The sequence below is a fragment of the Balearica regulorum genome, chromosome 13 (genome assembly GCF_011004875.1).
Source record: "Balearica regulorum gibbericeps isolate bBalReg1 chromosome 13, bBalReg1.pri, whole genome shotgun sequence".
Classification (NCBI taxonomy): Eukaryota; Metazoa; Chordata; class Aves; order Gruiformes; family Gruidae; genus Balearica; species Balearica regulorum.
The window spans coordinates 22,748,910-22,767,152 of NC_046196.1; the positions used below are offsets into that span (position 1 = coordinate 22,748,910).

Here is an 18,243-nt window from a genome sequence, read left to right on the forward strand (position 1 = left end):
AAGGGGCTCTAAGGTCTCCCCGCAGCCTTCTCTTCTCCAGGTTGAACAACCCCAAATGATGAGGATTTAAATTCTCTCTGATGCTATGCTTCACTTCATAGTGACTACCATTTTTAATAGATTTAAGCCATTTTTACTCACTTTATTTTCTTCAGCTTTTCCATTCTGGAAAACAGGTCCATCACCCTCTTCACGTCTAGATCCCGTACCCGATTGTCCTGCAAGCTGCACACATTCTCATTACTACCCCAGGCCCCAAAGGAACGAGTGGTTGATTCGAGGGTCATTGCCACAACACACTCACTTTATTTCCTCGAGCTGGTGGCACTGTGATAAAGCCTGGACCAAGTTAGACATCCCCTCAGCTGTCATGCTCCCACCTGTCAGCCTGGAAAAAGAAAGAATCATTCCAACCGAGCAGAGGGAGGACTGGCATCCCGTGCAGCACATGGCAAGCCTGTCTTCTCGGATGTGTGCTTGCACTGCACTCCCAGCAGGCCAGCACAGAGAGGAGATGGCCTGACTCTGCCACCTGCAACTGTTATACTCCTCTGCAAGCAGGGCAATGCAATATTGCTCTTCATACTAGCATAAAACAAGAGCCACACATATCCACACTGCTCTGTATAGCACTGCGTCACTCTCTATACAGAGCTGCACGGAGCAGATGTGAGCCGAAGTAATTAAACTACAAGATATAAACAGAGGACAGATAGAGAAGGCTCTGACCTTAACAAGCAAAGACTTACGCCAGTTTCTTCAGGCTCCCCATCCCTTGTATGCTCTTTGAAAGAGCAGCAGCAAAGTCATCGCCACATCTCCTACTACGAAAGCTAAAACATGAAAAAAAAGAGAAAAGACATAAACACAACACAAACTGAAATAAGCTGGCCCAGAGCAGGTTAAAACATGGTTAAAAAAAAAAAAAAAAAAGTGTTGAATTTCTTTCTTAACAGCCATTGCATCATGCTCTTTTTTGCAGCATCTTTATCTTTTCAAACATCTGTTAAAAAAAAAACCCACAAAACAAAACATTAAACTTGCACATCAACTGGAAATATCTCAAGAGACGGCTTCTGCCTTTTGGTACAGTGACACCATGTGTAAGTGCTGCTGGAGATGAAGAGTCAGCCCCATTGCATGTCCCACCAGACTCAGGACCCTGGAGACAAGGGAGGCCACACAGGGGCAAATCAAACTCATACAAGCAGAGAGTGTCTAACAGCTCCCACATAATGAGCTGCTTAATTATGAGAGGGTTGATTTCAGGCCAGATACTTTAAATTTGGGTGGCAGAGTAGCCAGAGTTCTCCCAAATGTAAAAGACACGAGGTTTACAAGCGTTTTAGGGAAAGTATCTCTTTTACAGAAGGAATTGGTGGTGTTGGAAAAAGCGGATAAACAGGTAATTTTTCAGGAACCCAAGCTCTCCTTTGGACCAGCTGCGAGACGTACCAATTACGGGATGTACTGGCACAAAGCCCCTGGGTTGCATAACTCCCACAACATGTTCAGGGGCCATGAGAGCAGAAGCCCACCTATGGCCTCGTTGCCCCAAGAGCCTCTGCCGCCTTCCCCTAAACCAGGAGGAGTCAGGAACAAGGCACAGAGGTGCGGTGGCATGACGGATGTGGCCCGCGGTCATTAGGAACGTGCCTGAGGCCATGCCGCTTCTTTAGACAGGTTCTATACAAGCAACTCGCAGCTGAAATGCTTGGGGTGCCACTGCCCTTTGCCCGCCCTTCCAATAGACAGTACTCAGAGTGCTCGTACCCTGTGGACCGTAAAGGCACAGACTTGAGTGCGCACGAGCTGAAGAAGAACCCCCAGAAATCCCCTGTTCCATTCTCCTAATGCAGAGGAACAGCCCTCAGGCATCTGCCTAATCTGCTCGTTGAAAGCAGAGGACTGTGCACTGCCCTGTGCCTGCATCAGCAATTTAGAGTCAGGAGGTATCATCAGAAAGCTTTTCCAACAGTAAATTAAATGGTATTCCTATTCTTCTTAATGGAGGCAGAGAACAATCAATGTCCTTTTTACAATTATATCAATGTCCAGGAATAGCAGTTTTCACATCTCTGTTTCTGCTCCTCTGCTTCACAGCAGACAACATCATTCCCTTCACATCAAGGTAATTCTCTACCCTGGCTGCCCCCCGTCTTGTCCACATTAGCAAACCCTACATATATTCCTCTCAGTCAGTCATTCACAGAAATACAGAATGAGACCCGTTCCACAACAGGATCCCCCGAGATCCTCCTTGAAAAGTCCTTCCAGCATTACAGCAAAGCACCTGAGAGTGCAGTTGTCACCTCCTGTTCACCTGGTTATGGTGATTTCACTTAGATCACAACTTTCTCATTTGCTTGCAGGATTCACCCTGCCTTTGTATTGTCAAGAAATGCCTATTGTTTTCTCTCTTACCTGCTACACTAACTACCATGATGTTTGATTGTTTTAATCAAAACAAAGAAACATACAAAAAATACAGCCAGAATGGACTCATCACCTTCATACCCATGAATCACTCATAAATTCATTATTTCATAAATTTCTTCAGTATCAAAGTTAAACTGTTCAGATCAGAATTTCTCACATCTTCTTTCTCTCCCTTCTGAAACAAATACCAGGCTTGCCCTTCCAGCCCCTGAGCCCCTTCTCTCCACCCACCAGCTCACAGCACTCCGCGTGTTTACCTCAAATGCTCTACATTTTTACAGCTAGCCAGAATCTCCAAACAGTCAACATCCATGAGACATCCTGCAAAATCCAAATGAGTCAAATCCTGGCCCAAGTTTATGACAAAAACCAAAGCCGACATGTCCAGAGGCGTCAGTCTAAAGTTCTTAAACTCATACTTGAAATTCAGCAGGCTCCCGATGTGCTGGGCTACTTTGAGGTCTTGCGTTTCAAACGTGCAGTGGCAGAGCTCAATGACCTTAGGCCCTGTCAGATGAGTGGCCGCCAGTTTCTTGAGAGATTGCAGGATTGCGTCCTGCTTATCCTGCACCCAAGCTTCATCTTGGTCAGCCAACAGCATGAGAAATGTCCTACACTCTTTTGACGACAAGCCTGAGAGAAAGATGTGAAAACTCTCCATGAACTCAGTCTTTGCCTCATTCTTTAAAGTCCACTTTGACTTCAAAGAGAACTTCTTCCTCAGGTAGTTCTTGTCCACCCTCTCACTTACCATGAGATACAGGGCTGCAAAAAACTCCTGCAAGCTCAAGTGCACAAAGGCATAGCCAGCCTCTGGGTGTGTGCCACTCGTCTTCACCTCAAAGACAGTCAGCAGTCCGTGTAAGGAAGCAAATTCCTTCACGTGCTCTGGAATATCACCAACATAAAATACAAGCTTCTTATCTTCCAGGCCTTTCAGTGCAAGATCACACAGATCCAAAATGGCCTTCCTGTTACAGTTCAGCTGAGTCTCCTCATCACCTGCACGTTCTCCTTGCTGTTTGTTTATGAAGATGAGAAGCATTTTGATATAAAATTGTGTCATAGTCTGGGGAAGCTCCACATTCATCTGATGTTTAAGGAGCAAATACTCCAAACAGGTGCACACAATGTAACACAGAGCAGGGATCAAGCACAGGCTGAGGAGCTTGGTGTTGTTCTTCAGGTGAGCAATGGCTTGCTCTTTGAATGAATGCTGATGAAAATAGTGGCTGACATATTCCTCAACCTTCTCATGGTCAAATCCCCAAATTTCTGCTAGCAGATCTACTGTGTTCAGTAAGTCTTCAGGTAGTCTCTTAGGTCGGCTGGTGACCAACACTGTGCAACCAGGCAGGAGCTTCCCACGATAGAGGTTTACAAAGAGCTCAGATATGGACATACGGGAGGTAAGAGATGGGCCTCCCATAGAAGAGGATGACACATCCATGTTAGCTGCAAACTCATCCAGTCCATCAAAGATGATCAGTGTATAAGAGGCTTTTTCCAGGAGGTACTGGAACACTGCATCAGGGCTGTCTTCTGGCTGAAGGAACAGGTCAAACAAAAGCTCCTTCAGAGTCAATTTTCCTTTTAATAAATTCAACTGCCGAAACTCAAACAGGAAAGTGAAGAGAAACTGAGGTAGGACACCTTCTGCCCATTTCTGACAAATCCTGTGCATTAGCATGGTCTTGCCTGTACCTGGCTTACCAAACAAAAACATCACCTTTGTCGTGCCTGATGGGACCACACCACGAAACAAATCTGACACTTTCATGGCTGTATCCACACATTCTTCTGGTTCAGGAGCACCTGCCACATCCTCTCGGGGTTTATCTGTTCTCTCTTTTAAGCGGGAGGCTTTGATCTGCCGAATGACAAGGTTGACAAAGCCTTGGTTGAAAGCCAGTGGCTGTGCTTGTTCCTGTGCTGCCGCTCCTGCTGCTCTCCTGCTTCCGTATCTCTGGCGCATGGAATTGATGACGAAACGCCGGTACTTTTCAGCAGAATCTGAGAAGACAACAGAGTGAGTATGAGGGTAAAAAAGTTAGTTCTGAGCCATGACAGATCCAAAATACTACCACTTATACACAGAAAAGCCATGGCCCTGATCAGAGGCTGCTCCACAGAGCTAGGTAGAGATGACAAATTTTGAAGACATGCAAATAACCCATAATTTTTCCTATTTTTGCACAGGGGCCAAAGAAGAAGAAAATTCAGGGAAAGGGTGAAACAGCTTTATATAAAAACTAAATCTTATTATCTCTTTAAGATGAGAATTAGGTATTGGTGTATTATGCATATAATTCCCTGTTCACTAGCTGCCTGTTCACCCACGCTGGCCTTGTGCCACGCTTGCTCAGCTACCTGCACCTCCGAACAGACCATAGAACCACAGGATCACAGACTGGTTTGGGAGGGACCTCACAGCCCACCCAGTCCCACCCCCTGCCATGGACAGGGACACCCTCCACTAGCCTAGGTTGCCCAAAGCCCCATCCAACCTGGCCTTGAACACTGCCAGGGAGCCAGGGGCAGCCACAGCTTCTCTGGGCAACCTGTGCCAGGGCCTCAGCACCCTCACAGGGAAGGATTTCTGCCTCACATCCCATCTCCATCTCCCCTCCTGCAGCTTCAGGCCATTCCCCTTGGCCTGTCACTCCCTGCCCTTGGCACCAGCCCCTCTCCAGCTTTCCTGGAGCCCCTTTAACAGGGACTGGAAGGGGCTCTAAGGTCTCCCCGCAGCCTTCTCTTCTCCAGGCTGAACAACCCCAACTCTCTCAGCCTGAGGTCTCCATAGCAGAGGTGCTCCAGCCCTCTTTTGCTTTGAGAACTGGAGATCCCTGATGGTATCAGCATCTCTTTGCTGAAGAGAGAACAGAGGTGGTAATTAAGGGTGCTCAGCACCTTCTAAAAACCCCTATCCTCACTGCTGTTATGTTTGCTGAGTTCTGTTGAAGGAGAAGATCTGGCCTCCTGGGAGCACCTCCTCAAGAACTTTCCTGCATGCAAACTTTCTGCCAAAAACTGGTTCCAGCCCAGCTGCAGCCTGTGTTCCCCCACCAGACACTGGGCAGCGCTGGACCGTGAGGATTGCAAGGCTAAAAGCAGAGGTAGAAAAGTGTAAAGAAAGGCAGATGATGAAGGAAGGGATGTGGACACTGGTGTTATACAGCCCGTGGGTCTGCTCAGTCTACCCAATCTTTCCTGGAACTACTCTACCTCAACTTTGTCATCACTCATCTATTCAGTTACTTCTCTGCGCGAGGGTGAGCAGAAACCATATGAGTTTTTAATGTGCTAGAGAAACTGTGGAGCCTGTAGCAGGTTTTAAATTGTCAGTATGTCTCCTGATTTGGTAAAAAACCAGCAAGCAAACACAGCGATGACCTACAGCTGAATGCTCTACCAGCATATCACACTTTAAGGGAATCCTTAGCCTATTCCACCTGCATCCCTTCTCAGGTAGGTTTAATATATCTCTGAAATGGAAACAGATGTTTCTCGTTATTTGCCAGGTCCCATTGTCTGTATGCTTTATAACCTGCTGCATTAAGAGTTTATGCAGCTACTAAACAAAAGTTTCCCTCAATGCGGGAGGTTGATTTCTTGGGTGTTTCTGCAGAGTTAAACAGGTCCTTCCTCAGAGGAAAGTGGAGGTCCTTCCACTGCTCTGCTTCTGGAACATCTACATACCTAGTCGTTGCTTTTTAATGTCCTTATCACTCTCAGAGCTGTTGTGATGGCGACGTCGAATAAACCCTGAAAATTGAGAAGTCAGAAATATGTCAAAAGAGCATTTTGAATGGCAGTTTATTAGAGCTGGGCAAGACTCTCCAGCAAAGCATTTGGGGAGCTGAAGAGGCAAAATCAGGGAGACAAAACTATTTGCAAATTCAGGCTGAGATTACAGAACTGCTTTTGCAAATGTTGAAGTAAAAGCAGAGGTGCATCTAGCTATAGAAAGACAGCTTGGGCTGGTCCTCATGAGGCTAATCCATCCTCTTGTCCCGCTCCAAACAGGCTACAGCTCTCAGGCGCGACCAAGGGCTCTGGGCTGGTTTAAAGACCTTCAGTAATGGGAATCCCTGAACTTCCCCAGGCAATTCATGCCAACATTTCAGTTTATTTATATAGATTTTCCTAGTGGGTAACATCAATCCTGCCTGCCACAGTATGATCTGCCATTTCCCTGTTCTATCCACTTGAGCGTTTTTGCTGAGAAGTCAAGCAGGTCCTTCCTCCTCCCTGGGACACATGATCAGCCACAAGGATTCAACATTTATCTAATATTGGAACATGACTTTGCACTTCACAGAGCTGTTAATATCCAAATCTTACCGTTCTCAGCCAACAGCAGCTGGGACATCAGAACTAGGGAGGTACAAGCTGCTGGTGGAAGCCTGGCTTTGAAAATCTTTGCAGGAAACAATGTGAATTTTAAAAGGCATGTTTGCAAGAAATGCGTTAGGTTTAGCAAACGATGCTCAGATCCTTTTGCTCAATCCCCTCATTTGCTTAGCAGCACAGTGCTAAGCAGTGCCAGAACCTTAGCAAAAATCGATCATAACAGCCCATCAAAAAGCATCCTAGGAAATGACCCTACTGGCCGCACAGCTACTGGAAGGCAAAAAAAAAAATGAGGTATGTGCAATTATGCGTTCGGAGGAGCATACATAATAGAGAGAGCATTAAGTGCTACAGACAGCCTAATCAAAGACTTACGCCACAAGCAGTGCAAAGTTACGTAGGGCACAGAGGAAGTGGTTCTGAGCATATGAAAGAAGCCTGGCAGATTTGAGATGGCAATAAACCAAATAGCAGTGCCACATATACCAGCTACACACTGTAGCAAAGCCCACAGCCCCATTTCGTTCAGCTGTTCTCCACTCCTCCTCAGGATTTAAGTCCACCCAAAGCAGGATAAGCCTGTGTGATGGACCTCAAAGAGAGCAGGAGCAGGAGATATCAATGACTAGACATCTCTGAGCTCCACAGAAAGTTTCCTTGTGAGGGAAGCCAGCTGCCAGGTCAGCCTCCACGAGCTCAGCTGGCCAGCGAGCACTGTATCAAGGAGCTGCATCTACTGCTGTGAAAACCTGCCCTGCATTTTCCAAGCCAGACCACAACCACCTCACTGGTGAGTCTTTTTGTAGGCTGGGCGATGCATCCGCCTTGCTTTGAATACAGGAACTGTTCTGTTACCCTGGGGAACAGGGCAGGGAACAGCTATTTCTGGGAACGCACAACCCACAGGGCTTTTATGGTGCTTAATTCCCTGTTTGTTTGTGGTGCACTCTCAGATGGAGAGAATGTGCAAAGCCAAGAGGCATGAGTCTTTCCTAACTGGTCCTAGTAACTTTCAGCACTATTTTTGAATTTCTATTCCACCAGCAACTGGCAAGATCGACCGCCTACTCACTAGGGCAGCACAGCAGCTAGCAGCAGCCATCTGCAGAACAGAAAGGTCACTTTTCAAGATCCGACAACTGCGTGTGACACACAAGATACGGTATTTGCAGTGCCGTGACTCAGAAGCAGTCTGAGTGAAAAGCATGGGCAAAAAGGTCTCTGTGACCACATGAACAGCTGGAACTGGAAAGGGGAGGTTGGGAACTACACTTTAAAATGGGTAACACCAGCAGGGAGTGTTCACTGTGCAGGGAGTGGGGTGCTAAAAGCCTGCCAATGTCTGGCTGGGAGCTGCAAAATGGGAATGCAAACAGCAGATTTGCAAAATGGGAATGCAAACAGCAGATGCGAACATACCAGTTATAAGGTCATAAGGGAACTGGCAAACCGCAGCAAGAACCAGACAGTTCCACAAGAAGCTCCTGTTGCTGCGAGCGTGAGCCTTAGCCAGTCCCCAAATTCACACAGCAGGAAAAAAACCAAAGAGCATCATCTATTTTTCCCCACTGGGCAATCCAGCACCAACATTAAGCACCTCCACAGGACACAAAGCCTGCTCTTTGCTCGCTGCACTCCCAGGGTCCTGGCTCAGTGACTCCTCTACACTGCAGCCTGCAGAACACAAGGCTTCATCTCCCGCTGCTTTGTTTTCCCCCAGCACACATTTCAGGAGGCCATAGCAAGCTGATGGCAGCTTTCTGTGATAATCTGGATCCCTTTTGCTGCTACCTCCACCGTTTATCCTCTCACCAAGCCGGATGCCAGAATCACACCCTTTCTCTCTCTGAGACTCCTCACGTGGGGAGGACCGGGGCCGCTGTTTCATTTTCTGGAAGCTGAATATCTGGTGACTGAGGCAGCAACTCAGAATTCAGCAGCCTCCAGTTATTCCAGCAGCTGTTGTGAGGGCCCAGGGACATCGCTCAGTGGTGGCACATACCTTCAGTATTTCCACATCACACCAAAGGCTTCTGATGGAAGTTTGGGTGACAGATGCCACTGCAGAGTGCCAGGGGAAGAGGAGATATCTTGAAAACAAATCCTTCATTTCATGATCTGCTCTGAGGAGGAAGGCCTCAGTCCCAAATTCACCCCCGAAGAAAGCCCTAGAACTACTACTGTCCATTCTTTTAAGCTCTGATTCTGACAACTCTGCAATGGTTTCTGCTAGATCAACTCCTGAACTGTCTTTCTGCTCTTCCTTTAAAAGCCAAACCAACTTCCTCCTCCTTCCAACAAGCCAACCACAGTAAAAGCACAAAAAGTGGGGATTTTGCAGCATGGGTGGGAGATCCCTTGGCCAGAGAAACTAAAATGAGTGAGTTCCTTAGCAAAGTGAGGGCTAACGACTTTTTTCTGAAATTCAGAGAGAGAAAGCAAAACAGGGAAGGCTCATCTGGAAAGCACCAAGAACAGAAAAATCAAACCTGTAGTTGCAGTGGCTTCCCCACAACTTGCCGGTGCTGTGGCCAATACGTGGGACATTTGTAGCCCTGCCCAGCCCATGGGCAGAGAAGACAAACTCCAAGAGCACAGCACCCCGGGGTCTGTTCCAGCCTTTCCTCTCGGCACAGATGACCTGGCACTCGCATCTCTGCATGCTTCTTGTTTCTGGCTTGAGTTACCTAAAGGAGTTGGATTGGAAATGAAATACAGTTACTGCAAGCGTCCTGCCCTTGGAATCTGGGGCGCTGCTGGCCAACGTCAAAGGGCAAGCAGCTCCCAACACACACAGCGGTACAAACCAAGACCCATTGATGCGGCACAGCCAGGTTTCAGGCTCCCCACCTGATCTTTTCCTTTCAGATTGTTCTAAAATATAGTTAATCTCTGCTTTCAAGGGAGGGGTGAAACAACTTTTCTCTACGATACTGTCCTGTTTCAGCAGGGATAGTTAATTTTCTTCCTGGTACAGTGCTGTGGTTTGGATTTAGGATGAGAATAATGTTGATAACACACTAATATTTTAGTTGTTGCCCAGCAGTCAAGGACTTTTCAGCTTCTCACACCACCCTGCCATGACACCTCAGGCCACCAAGGAAGAGATGCAACATAGAGATGGGCTCACGATTGAGGGGTGGACTTGACTACGGATGCTGTTGCACAGGTTATCCATGAATGTGAAACGTGCTGTGATCAAGCAAGCTGAGCAGTTAAAGCCTCTGTGTGTTAGGAAATATTAGTTGTCAAACTTAGCACAAGCGTTGGCATAACTAACTTAGCATAAGTGGTTAAATTTGACAAAACTGTAGGCTACAAGCAATGAACATTCGCCTAGATGTATCGAACTTTTGTGGAACCCTTTCCTAGCTAAGTAAAAGAAGGCCCAGGAGCTGGTTCAAGCTGCAAGATAAGGAGACTACAACCATCCGCAGAAGCAGCAACCTGAGAGATAAGAAGCAGCCCGCCTAGAGACAAAAAAAGACTCAGTGAATAACAGAAAGACCCAGACCCTAATCTGAACTGTCACGTGAGGGGAGAGGAACTAAGATGGTAAGGGTATAATTGCCCAGGGGCTTCTTTGTTCAGGGTCCCTCTGCAGAGGCATCCAGCTTGAGCTGTTACAGCTGCTGTACCACCCAAATAAATTATCTCATAGGACTTAGAGCCTGAAACTCTGCTGTGGGACACCTAGGGTGAAGAAACTTCCTTAGCATGTGGTATGGAGGACGATGGCTGAAATCTAAATCTGAGGAGGCCTGGCATTGACTATATCGTACTCCCACAAACCCGCCACGGCAAGCGCCATGTGCTTACAATGGTGGAAGCAACTACCGGCTGGCTGGAAACCTATCCCGTGCCCCATGCCACCGCCCGGAACACTATCCTGGGTCTTGAAAAGCAAGTCCTGTGGTGACATGGTGCCCCAGAAAGAACTGAGTCAGATAACAGGACTCATTTCCGTAACAAGCTCATAGACCCCTGGGCCAAAGAGCATGGCATTGAGTGGGTGTATCACATCCCTTACCATGCACCAGCCTCTGGGAAAATCGAACGATACGATGGACTGCTAAAGACTACCCTGAGAGCAATGGGTGGTGGGACCCTCAAACACTGGGATGCACATTTAGCAAAGGCCTCCTGGTTAGTCAACAGCAGGTGGTTTGCCAATCGAGCTAGCCCTGCCCAATCCAACCTGTTACGCGCTGTAGAAGGGGATACAGTCCCCGTAGCGAGCATGAAGAATACGTCGGGGAAGACAGTTTGGGCTACTCCTGCCCAGGCAAAGGCAAACCCGTCCCTGGGATTGCTTTTGGTCAAGGACCTGGGTGTACTTGGTGAGTGATGTGGAAGGATGGGCAAGTACCTCAAGGGAATTTGATTGTGGGTGAGAATAGGCAAGGATTTAATTTGTATGATGTTAATTGCTACATAATATTACATGTCATCACCAGTATGATTGCTATATGCCATAACAACAGTATTACATTAAGAATCACCCAGATTAATGAAGAATGAACTTTGATGAAACTGAACAAAGTGCACAAGTGATGAAACCAGAACTGGCTTTAGCAACGAGCACCCAGGAACTTCAAGACTGATGTCTCAACACGCAGAGCTGAGCATGGACTGCACCAGATGCATCAGCTACAAGTTCCAGATGCAGCATGTGGCAATCCACCATCACACACCATCCCCTGCCCTGAGAGACTGGTGTGACAGATGGAGCCCAAAGTCATGGACTAAAGGAACTCAACGGACATTTGGTGGACATTTATGGACATTTTACGGACATTTCACAGGGGTGGTCCATTGACTAAGGGAACGATAGCTGTGGGTATATATCAAAAGACAGGAAAAGTGATGGTGATTAATTGCAACGTCTTGGAAAGTGTGGGACCCGGGCATGACATAGATGGTATAGAATAAAGGGTGGATACTGTCCTGGTTTCAGCAGGGATAGAGTTAATTTTCTTCCCAGCAGGTGGTACAGTGCTGTGGTTTGGATTTAGGATGAGAATAATGTTGATAACACACTGATCTTTTAGTTGTTGCCCAGCAGTCAAGGACTTTTCAGTTTCTCACATTGCCCTGCCAAGGAGAAGGCAGGGGGTACCCAAGAAGCTGGGAGGGGACACGGCCAGGACAGCTGACCCAGACCAGCCAAAGAGATAGTCCATACCATATGACGTCATGCTCCGTATAGAACTGGGGGTGGGCTGGGAAGTGGGGCAGCTCGGGAACTTGCTGAGCATCAGCTTTGGGTGGTGAGCAATTGTGCTGTGCATCACTTTTGTATATTATTTTATCATTATTATTATTATTGGGTTTGTTGTTATTTATTATTATATTGTTGTTGTTGTTTATTATTATTACTACTACTATTCTCTTCCTTTTCTGTCCCATTAAACTGTCTTTATCTCAACCCACGAATTTTACCTTTTTTCTTCTTTTCGATTCTCTCCCCCATCCCACTGGGGGCGAGGCGTGAGCTAACGGCTGCGTGGCTGTTTTAGCTCCCCGACAGGTTAAACCACGACCAATACACAAACTCAGAGCGTGGGCAGCTTTGGCTGATCTAAAAATCATACTGCAGCCAAAAAGGGAAGCTCTAATATTTACCATCTCGCAAAGGAGTTTCTGTGATGAAACCGTTGGTGGAGTCAGTTAGCAGCCCCGTCAAAAGCCTTTTCTGACTCACTGTATAGCTCAAGCTGCCACAAAACCCCACCCAGCACAGACAACATTCACAGAGCTTCAGAGGGAAATCCTGCTCAGGCCAAGCAGGAGTCCGCACACCACCAGGACTCTTCTGTTCAGATCAACTCATGCCTGAAAGCATCACTCTCCAAAATCAGATGGGAAGCCTTCATATATATATATTCCTCTCACCGTCATTTGCAGCGTTTCCCAGCTGGTATTTCTAACTCTAGCATCAGCATGAAGCAACAGAGAACAAGGCTCCACACGGGCACACGTGCTGTGCCACAGACTCATGCAAAACCCGTTCAACTGCTCAAATATCCTGACCCTTGCCCTGTGTGCCAGGTAAGCAAAGTAAGGGAGTTCTGGTGCTGGAAGACTCAAACCTATTTCTCCGCTGCTCACCCCAGTCTCACTCCAGCAAGGTGGAGCAATAGTGAAAAAGCACATCTGACAATATGAACTATTGCTATTTGCTGGCAACAACTATTTTTGGAGGAACGGATCTTATTCTAGAGATTACGGTGAAAGACAGAGAGGGTGAACCAAGAGGGAAGTTACATCATTTTTTAACTCTCTTGTAGCTACCTGGACACCACGGAGCACACTGTCACCTCTCACTGACCGTGCAAGTGAGGGCACTGGTGGTCTCGCTGCCTAGACTGGTCTGTTGGCTATGGGGGGCCAAGGCGCTGGCTACATTTGGAGACAGTCAGAGGAAGCTGGCCCAATCTCTGTTACCTTCTCCTGCAAAACTGATGAGCAGTGTCTCCAGATCCAGGGGGAGGTCACACTCCATGCAGAGGCACTGTGTAAACTCTTTCCAAGTGGCAGGGCCAGCCTTCTCCAGCAGGTCAAGGAGCACTGAGGCTTGTCTTTTGTGGTCGGTGATGCCATCCAGGCCACTCGGGGCCACCTCTGGGAGGAAGCGCTGGGAGGTCGTGAGCAGCCAGTCGAGACAGTGACTGAGGAACTCCACTAGCTGAGGGCGGGCGCTTGCTACGGCTGCTTCCAGGTCTAGATCATCATTCTGAAATGAAGGCTAGAGGGATGAAACCAGAAGGGTAGCAATGAGCATAGGAGCAAGAGATCCTCACCCACACAGCCCTGCTGTCGAGCAGCCAGCACAGCCCCTGATGACTTGATCTGCTTTTCTACCCCTCGGTCCAAATCAGCATTTCTTATCTGCCTTACGCTCACCATGTCGTGTGGCAAATACCAGCCCAGCCATTATGTGGTGCAAGGACCACAGCACTTGTCCGTGCAGCGCCTAATGCAGTGGCACTGCGAGGGACAGGAGCAAATGAGTCAGTCTCTCTGGCATCAACCAGGGAGAAACTCTGTTGACATCTGTATCGCTGCGGTGGCCATCTGCCAAACATAACATCTCAAGCATCTTTCACGTGCAGCAGGATCTTGGAGGCGGCATGGGACTCTAAGAACAAGGTATTTCCCTGAAGAAAGGGCTCAGGCAGCTGCTCTTGCTGTCCAATTTGCAGCAACTCATTTCCACTTTGGTGACAATATGTCACACTACACTTCCACTTCCTTCCTCAGCAAAATCACGTGTATATGGTCTCCTACCTGCATCGTTATGTGATCAGCCTCCTCTCAGTTGTCAAAGGCAAAGGTGGCTTCTGCTCCATATCCTGACGAAGAACTGATCTGCTAGTGGCAGCATTTCAGCACACAGTGACACCCCAACACATGATGCATGCCTTTATGCGGTTGCCTCACTCGGTGTAGGTGCCTAGGAATAACAACAGAGTAGGATGTAGCTATGAAAGGGCACAGGCAATTACACGAGTCCCAGATCCAGAAGTTCTGCCTGTGATCCTGAGGTCAGCCGTGGTGCTTCTCATCTCCAGGTAGCAACCTCAATCCACACCAGCAGTGACCACAAAGTTCGGACATTTGAGGATCCACTGCTGGAGTGACTGTGGATCTGAGAGACTGCGCCTTCTGCCCCAAGATGCAAGTGAACACAGCCTTTACAGGAACACTTCAAGGAAACCACAGCTTTCCGGGTGTCACTGCCTGACTTGAGCTGGTCTTCTATGCCAACCTGCTGCTCTTAGCCCCTCCATGGAAGTCGATGCAGAAGCAGCAGCAGCTTGCACAAGTCAGGCAGTCAGTCACACCAGAAAAACTGCGAAAAGCTGATCCTCTGAGGTCACACAGCTCTCATGAAAGAGTTTCAGGTGCAGCGGGCTGAAAACACCACCAGTGCCAGTGCCAGTCCGCCCACCTCTCAGCGGAGATGGCAAAAGGAACTGTTTCTCCCTGCACTGCAGCTGGCGCTGGCCGATGTCCAACCACTCCTACCACAGGGAAAGGGCTGAGGAAAGCGATTACCATCCCGCACGTCTCCAAACATCCTGCAGCAGGACTCCAGCCCGGGCTACAGCAGCATCAGGGCCGTGCCACTGTGCCATCCCCAGCAGACCTGCCTACACTGATGCTGAAAGCCAGCTCCAACTACAACTACCACCACGTTTGCAGAAAGGCTGAGAAACAGAAATCAGAGGGAGCAGCCTCCACGCTCCACCCTCCACCACCTATCTGCCATGCATCCAGAGGGGACAGTCTTTCCAGGTCCAAGACCGTTGCGCTGCATGTAGCGTGCACAAATTCCCAGTTGCTGTAACACCTGAGTTTATGTGGGTGTGCAAAGGAGTGCAGACGGGACCAATCTAGTTTAGCAAAAAGCCAGTCATGAGCGGACACATGCTCTGGGTGGAAACATTTCACCCCCTCACGAGGCTGGCGCACACATTGTCGTTCCCCAGTAACTGCCGTTTCCTGAGCAAATACCTTCCTGGGCGAACAGGAGTAGCCACCCCTCCACTACCAGGGTGCTGCAGAGCCCACCTTCTCCAGCATGCAGCCTTCACTCCACAGCCACGCTCTCCTCTGCACTAACCATTCAGTATCTACAGTAAAAGTAAGCCATGGGCCTTCAGGGTTTCTATTTTTGCCGCCTTCTTGACCTGACCAAGGAGGAAAGTGGGAGCTTTCTATGGAGCGAGGGAAGAGCTCAGAAGTGGCAGACAGAAGGGCACTCTGATAGAAAGAGCCAAGTCCTTCCCATCTGAGCACAGACAGCTCCTAATTTATGCACACCAGGTTGGGGCACAGGAGGTAAAACTGCCCAAGACGTTTGTCCCGCTCATGTTCCAGAGGACGCCCCTCCTCCCAGAACCCAGCCCTGCTGGATGCAGCAAAGGGATCTGACCCGACTGAGTGTGACAGGAGAGGACTGGATGGGAAGGACCTAACCAGTCTCTCCTGCTCCTGCGCCCTGAGAGCCAAGCAGACATTCAATAAAAGCAAAGCTGGTGATACCGTATGCTCTTTTACCATATGCTCTTTGCTCTTCAGGTCAAAAGAGCGTCACAAGTTAGGTGTTACGCAGAATCACCAATACGCTGTTATAATACAGTATCACTGCAAGAAAGACTCTACCCGGGTTCCCGTCCCAGATCAAGCTTTCAGGATGCATTACATAAAAAGCGAGACAGCTCTGGGATCCATCAAAATGTGGGTAAAAATCCCGGGTTGTAAAAATTCTCTAATGCCCCTCATTCACTAACAAGAGCAACAAAAAGGTTCCTAGTGAAATGCTAAGAAAATGGGGCTTAACCAGAACCAGTGCTCTCCTCAAGCCATTTCCACGATGCCAAAAACTAAGACTCTGAACCTTACCGGAAAGGACTGAGGGCCAGGTGCCCACCAGAGCCGCTCTATCACTCCCCTCTTTCATTAGACAGGGGAGAAAAGGTACAATGAAAAAAAACTTACGGGTCGAGATAAGGACAGGGAGAGATCATTCTCTAATTATCATCACAAGCAAAACAGACCGAACTTAGAGAGGGAATTCATCTTATTTATTACTAAGCAAAACAGAGTAGAGGAATGAGAAATAAAACCAAATCTTAAAAACACCTCCCCCCACCCCTCCCATCTTCCCGGGCTCAACTTCACTCCCGGCTTCAACCTCCGCCCCCCCCCAGCGGCACAGGGGGACGGGGAGTGGGGGTTACGGTCAGTTCATCACGCAGTGTTTCTGCCGCTTCTTCCTCCTCAGGGGGAGGACTCATTGTTCCCCCGCTCCAGCATGGGGTCCCTCTCACGGGAGACAGTCCTTCACGACCTTCTCCAACGTGAGTCTCCTCCACGGGGTGCAGACCTTCAGGAGCAAACTGCTCCAGCATGGGTCCCCCACGGGGTCACAAGTCCTGTCAGCAACCCTGCTCTGACGTGGGCTCCTCTCTCCATGGATCCACAGGTCCTGCCAGGAGCTTGCTCCAGCGTGGGCTTCCCACGGGGTCACAGCCTCCTTCAGGTGCCTCCACCTGCTCCGGCGTGGGGTCCTCCACGGGCTGCAGGTGGAATCTCTACACCCCCTCATCCTCCCTCCACGGGCTGCAGGGGGACAGCCTGCTTCACCATGGTCTTCACCACGGGCTGCAGGGGAATCTTGCTCCGGCGCCTGGAGCACCTCCTCCCCCTCCTTCTTCACTGACCTTGGTGTCTGCAGATGTTCTTACATCTTCTCACTCCTCTCTCTGGCTGCAAAAAGCGCTCTCTAACTGTTTTTGTCTTTCTTAAATATGTTATCAGAGAGGCGCTGATTGGCTTGGCCTTGGCCAGCGGTGGGTCCGTCTTGGAGCCGGCTGGCATTGGCTCTATCAGACACAGGGGAAGCTTCTAGCAGCTTCTCACAGAAGCCACCCCTGTATCCCCCCCGCTACCAAAACCTTGCCACGCAAAACCAACACACTCTGCAAGCTCTCCTTCAAAATGTTTGATTAGTAAATTAATTTCATATTATCAATGATACAAATAAAGAATGCTAATAGTAGCAGATGCATTAAAAACAAAGGAAACAATGTTTCAAATAACTGGAAAGTTTAAAAGAAAACATTCCAAATTTAAACAAAGTGCAAAATAACCGGGCTTCCTGCAAAACAAACTGACCAGTCAGCCTTTAGGGATTGACATTTTACATTTTTCAAGCCAAATATAGAGAAATCTGTAGACAGCAATGCCCTGACTTTATTCCCCTGATGACCGAGAACTTAGTAAGACTGTATTAAAAAGATAAAATGAAGCCGATGAAGACTGAAAGCCGTTCAGGCAAAGGGTAGACTCATATGAAATAATGAAACTTGTATTCAAGAACAAAACACTGACAGGTTAGATAAAAGCTCAGGCAACACTGCACAGCTCCAACACTAGTACTGCTCTGCTGAATCACACCACCAGAAACAATGGGCATCGACCTCTAGTAAAATCATTCTGAGCTCAAAATAAAGCACAAAAACCTCCCAAGAAGAGCCAGAAAACTTTTAAGCCTTGACTCTTACCCTCACCCTTCAAATGCACAAACACTCTTAAAACGTATTGCAAAAACACGCCTCGCCTCCCCAACTTGGCACTGACACCATCCCCAGCCACAAAAACTCCCTGTTGCAAATCTACCAACCACATGCTCTGAGGTGTGCGTACAACTTACCGAAAGCCCAGAAACACAGCAGCCGCGCCGAAAAGAAAGTGGGGGGGTCACGAAACAAAGGAGCTGGGGGACAATGTCTGCTGTCTGGATTTCTCTGCTTGCTAACCCACTGCTCTCCCGAGGCATACAGCTCTTTGGTGCCTTCTGGGACCTGATAAGGAAAAGACAGAATAAAATGAAAGTAAAACGGGCTAGGAATTCCCCCACTGCAATGCATCTGTGGTAAA

At 48.3% G+C, this 18,243-nt stretch overlaps 1 protein-coding gene across 1 annotated transcript in view; it reads right to left on the reverse strand.

Moving 5' to 3' along the window:
* NLRC5 (NLR family CARD domain containing 5) overlaps positions 1-18,243 on the reverse strand; it is a 48,924-nt gene that overhangs the window by 29,592 nt on the left and 1,089 nt on the right. Inside the window, exons 2-10 of the mRNA XM_075765467.1 lie at positions 18,017-18,167; positions 14,083-14,248; positions 13,240-13,540; positions 9,282-9,479; positions 6,139-6,204; positions 2,697-4,452; positions 750-833; positions 305-388; positions 142-225 (exon numbers count right to left, since the gene is read on the reverse strand). Coding sequence (XP_075621582.1) covers positions 142-225; positions 305-388; positions 750-833; positions 2,697-4,452; positions 6,139-6,204; positions 9,282-9,479; positions 13,240-13,540; positions 14,083-14,088 — 2,579 coding nt within the window. The 5' untranslated portion in view covers positions 14,089-14,248; positions 18,017-18,167. The remainder of the gene's footprint in view (positions 1-141; positions 226-304; positions 389-749; positions 834-2,696; positions 4,453-6,138; positions 6,205-9,281; positions 9,480-13,239; positions 13,541-14,082; positions 14,249-18,016; positions 18,168-18,243) is intronic.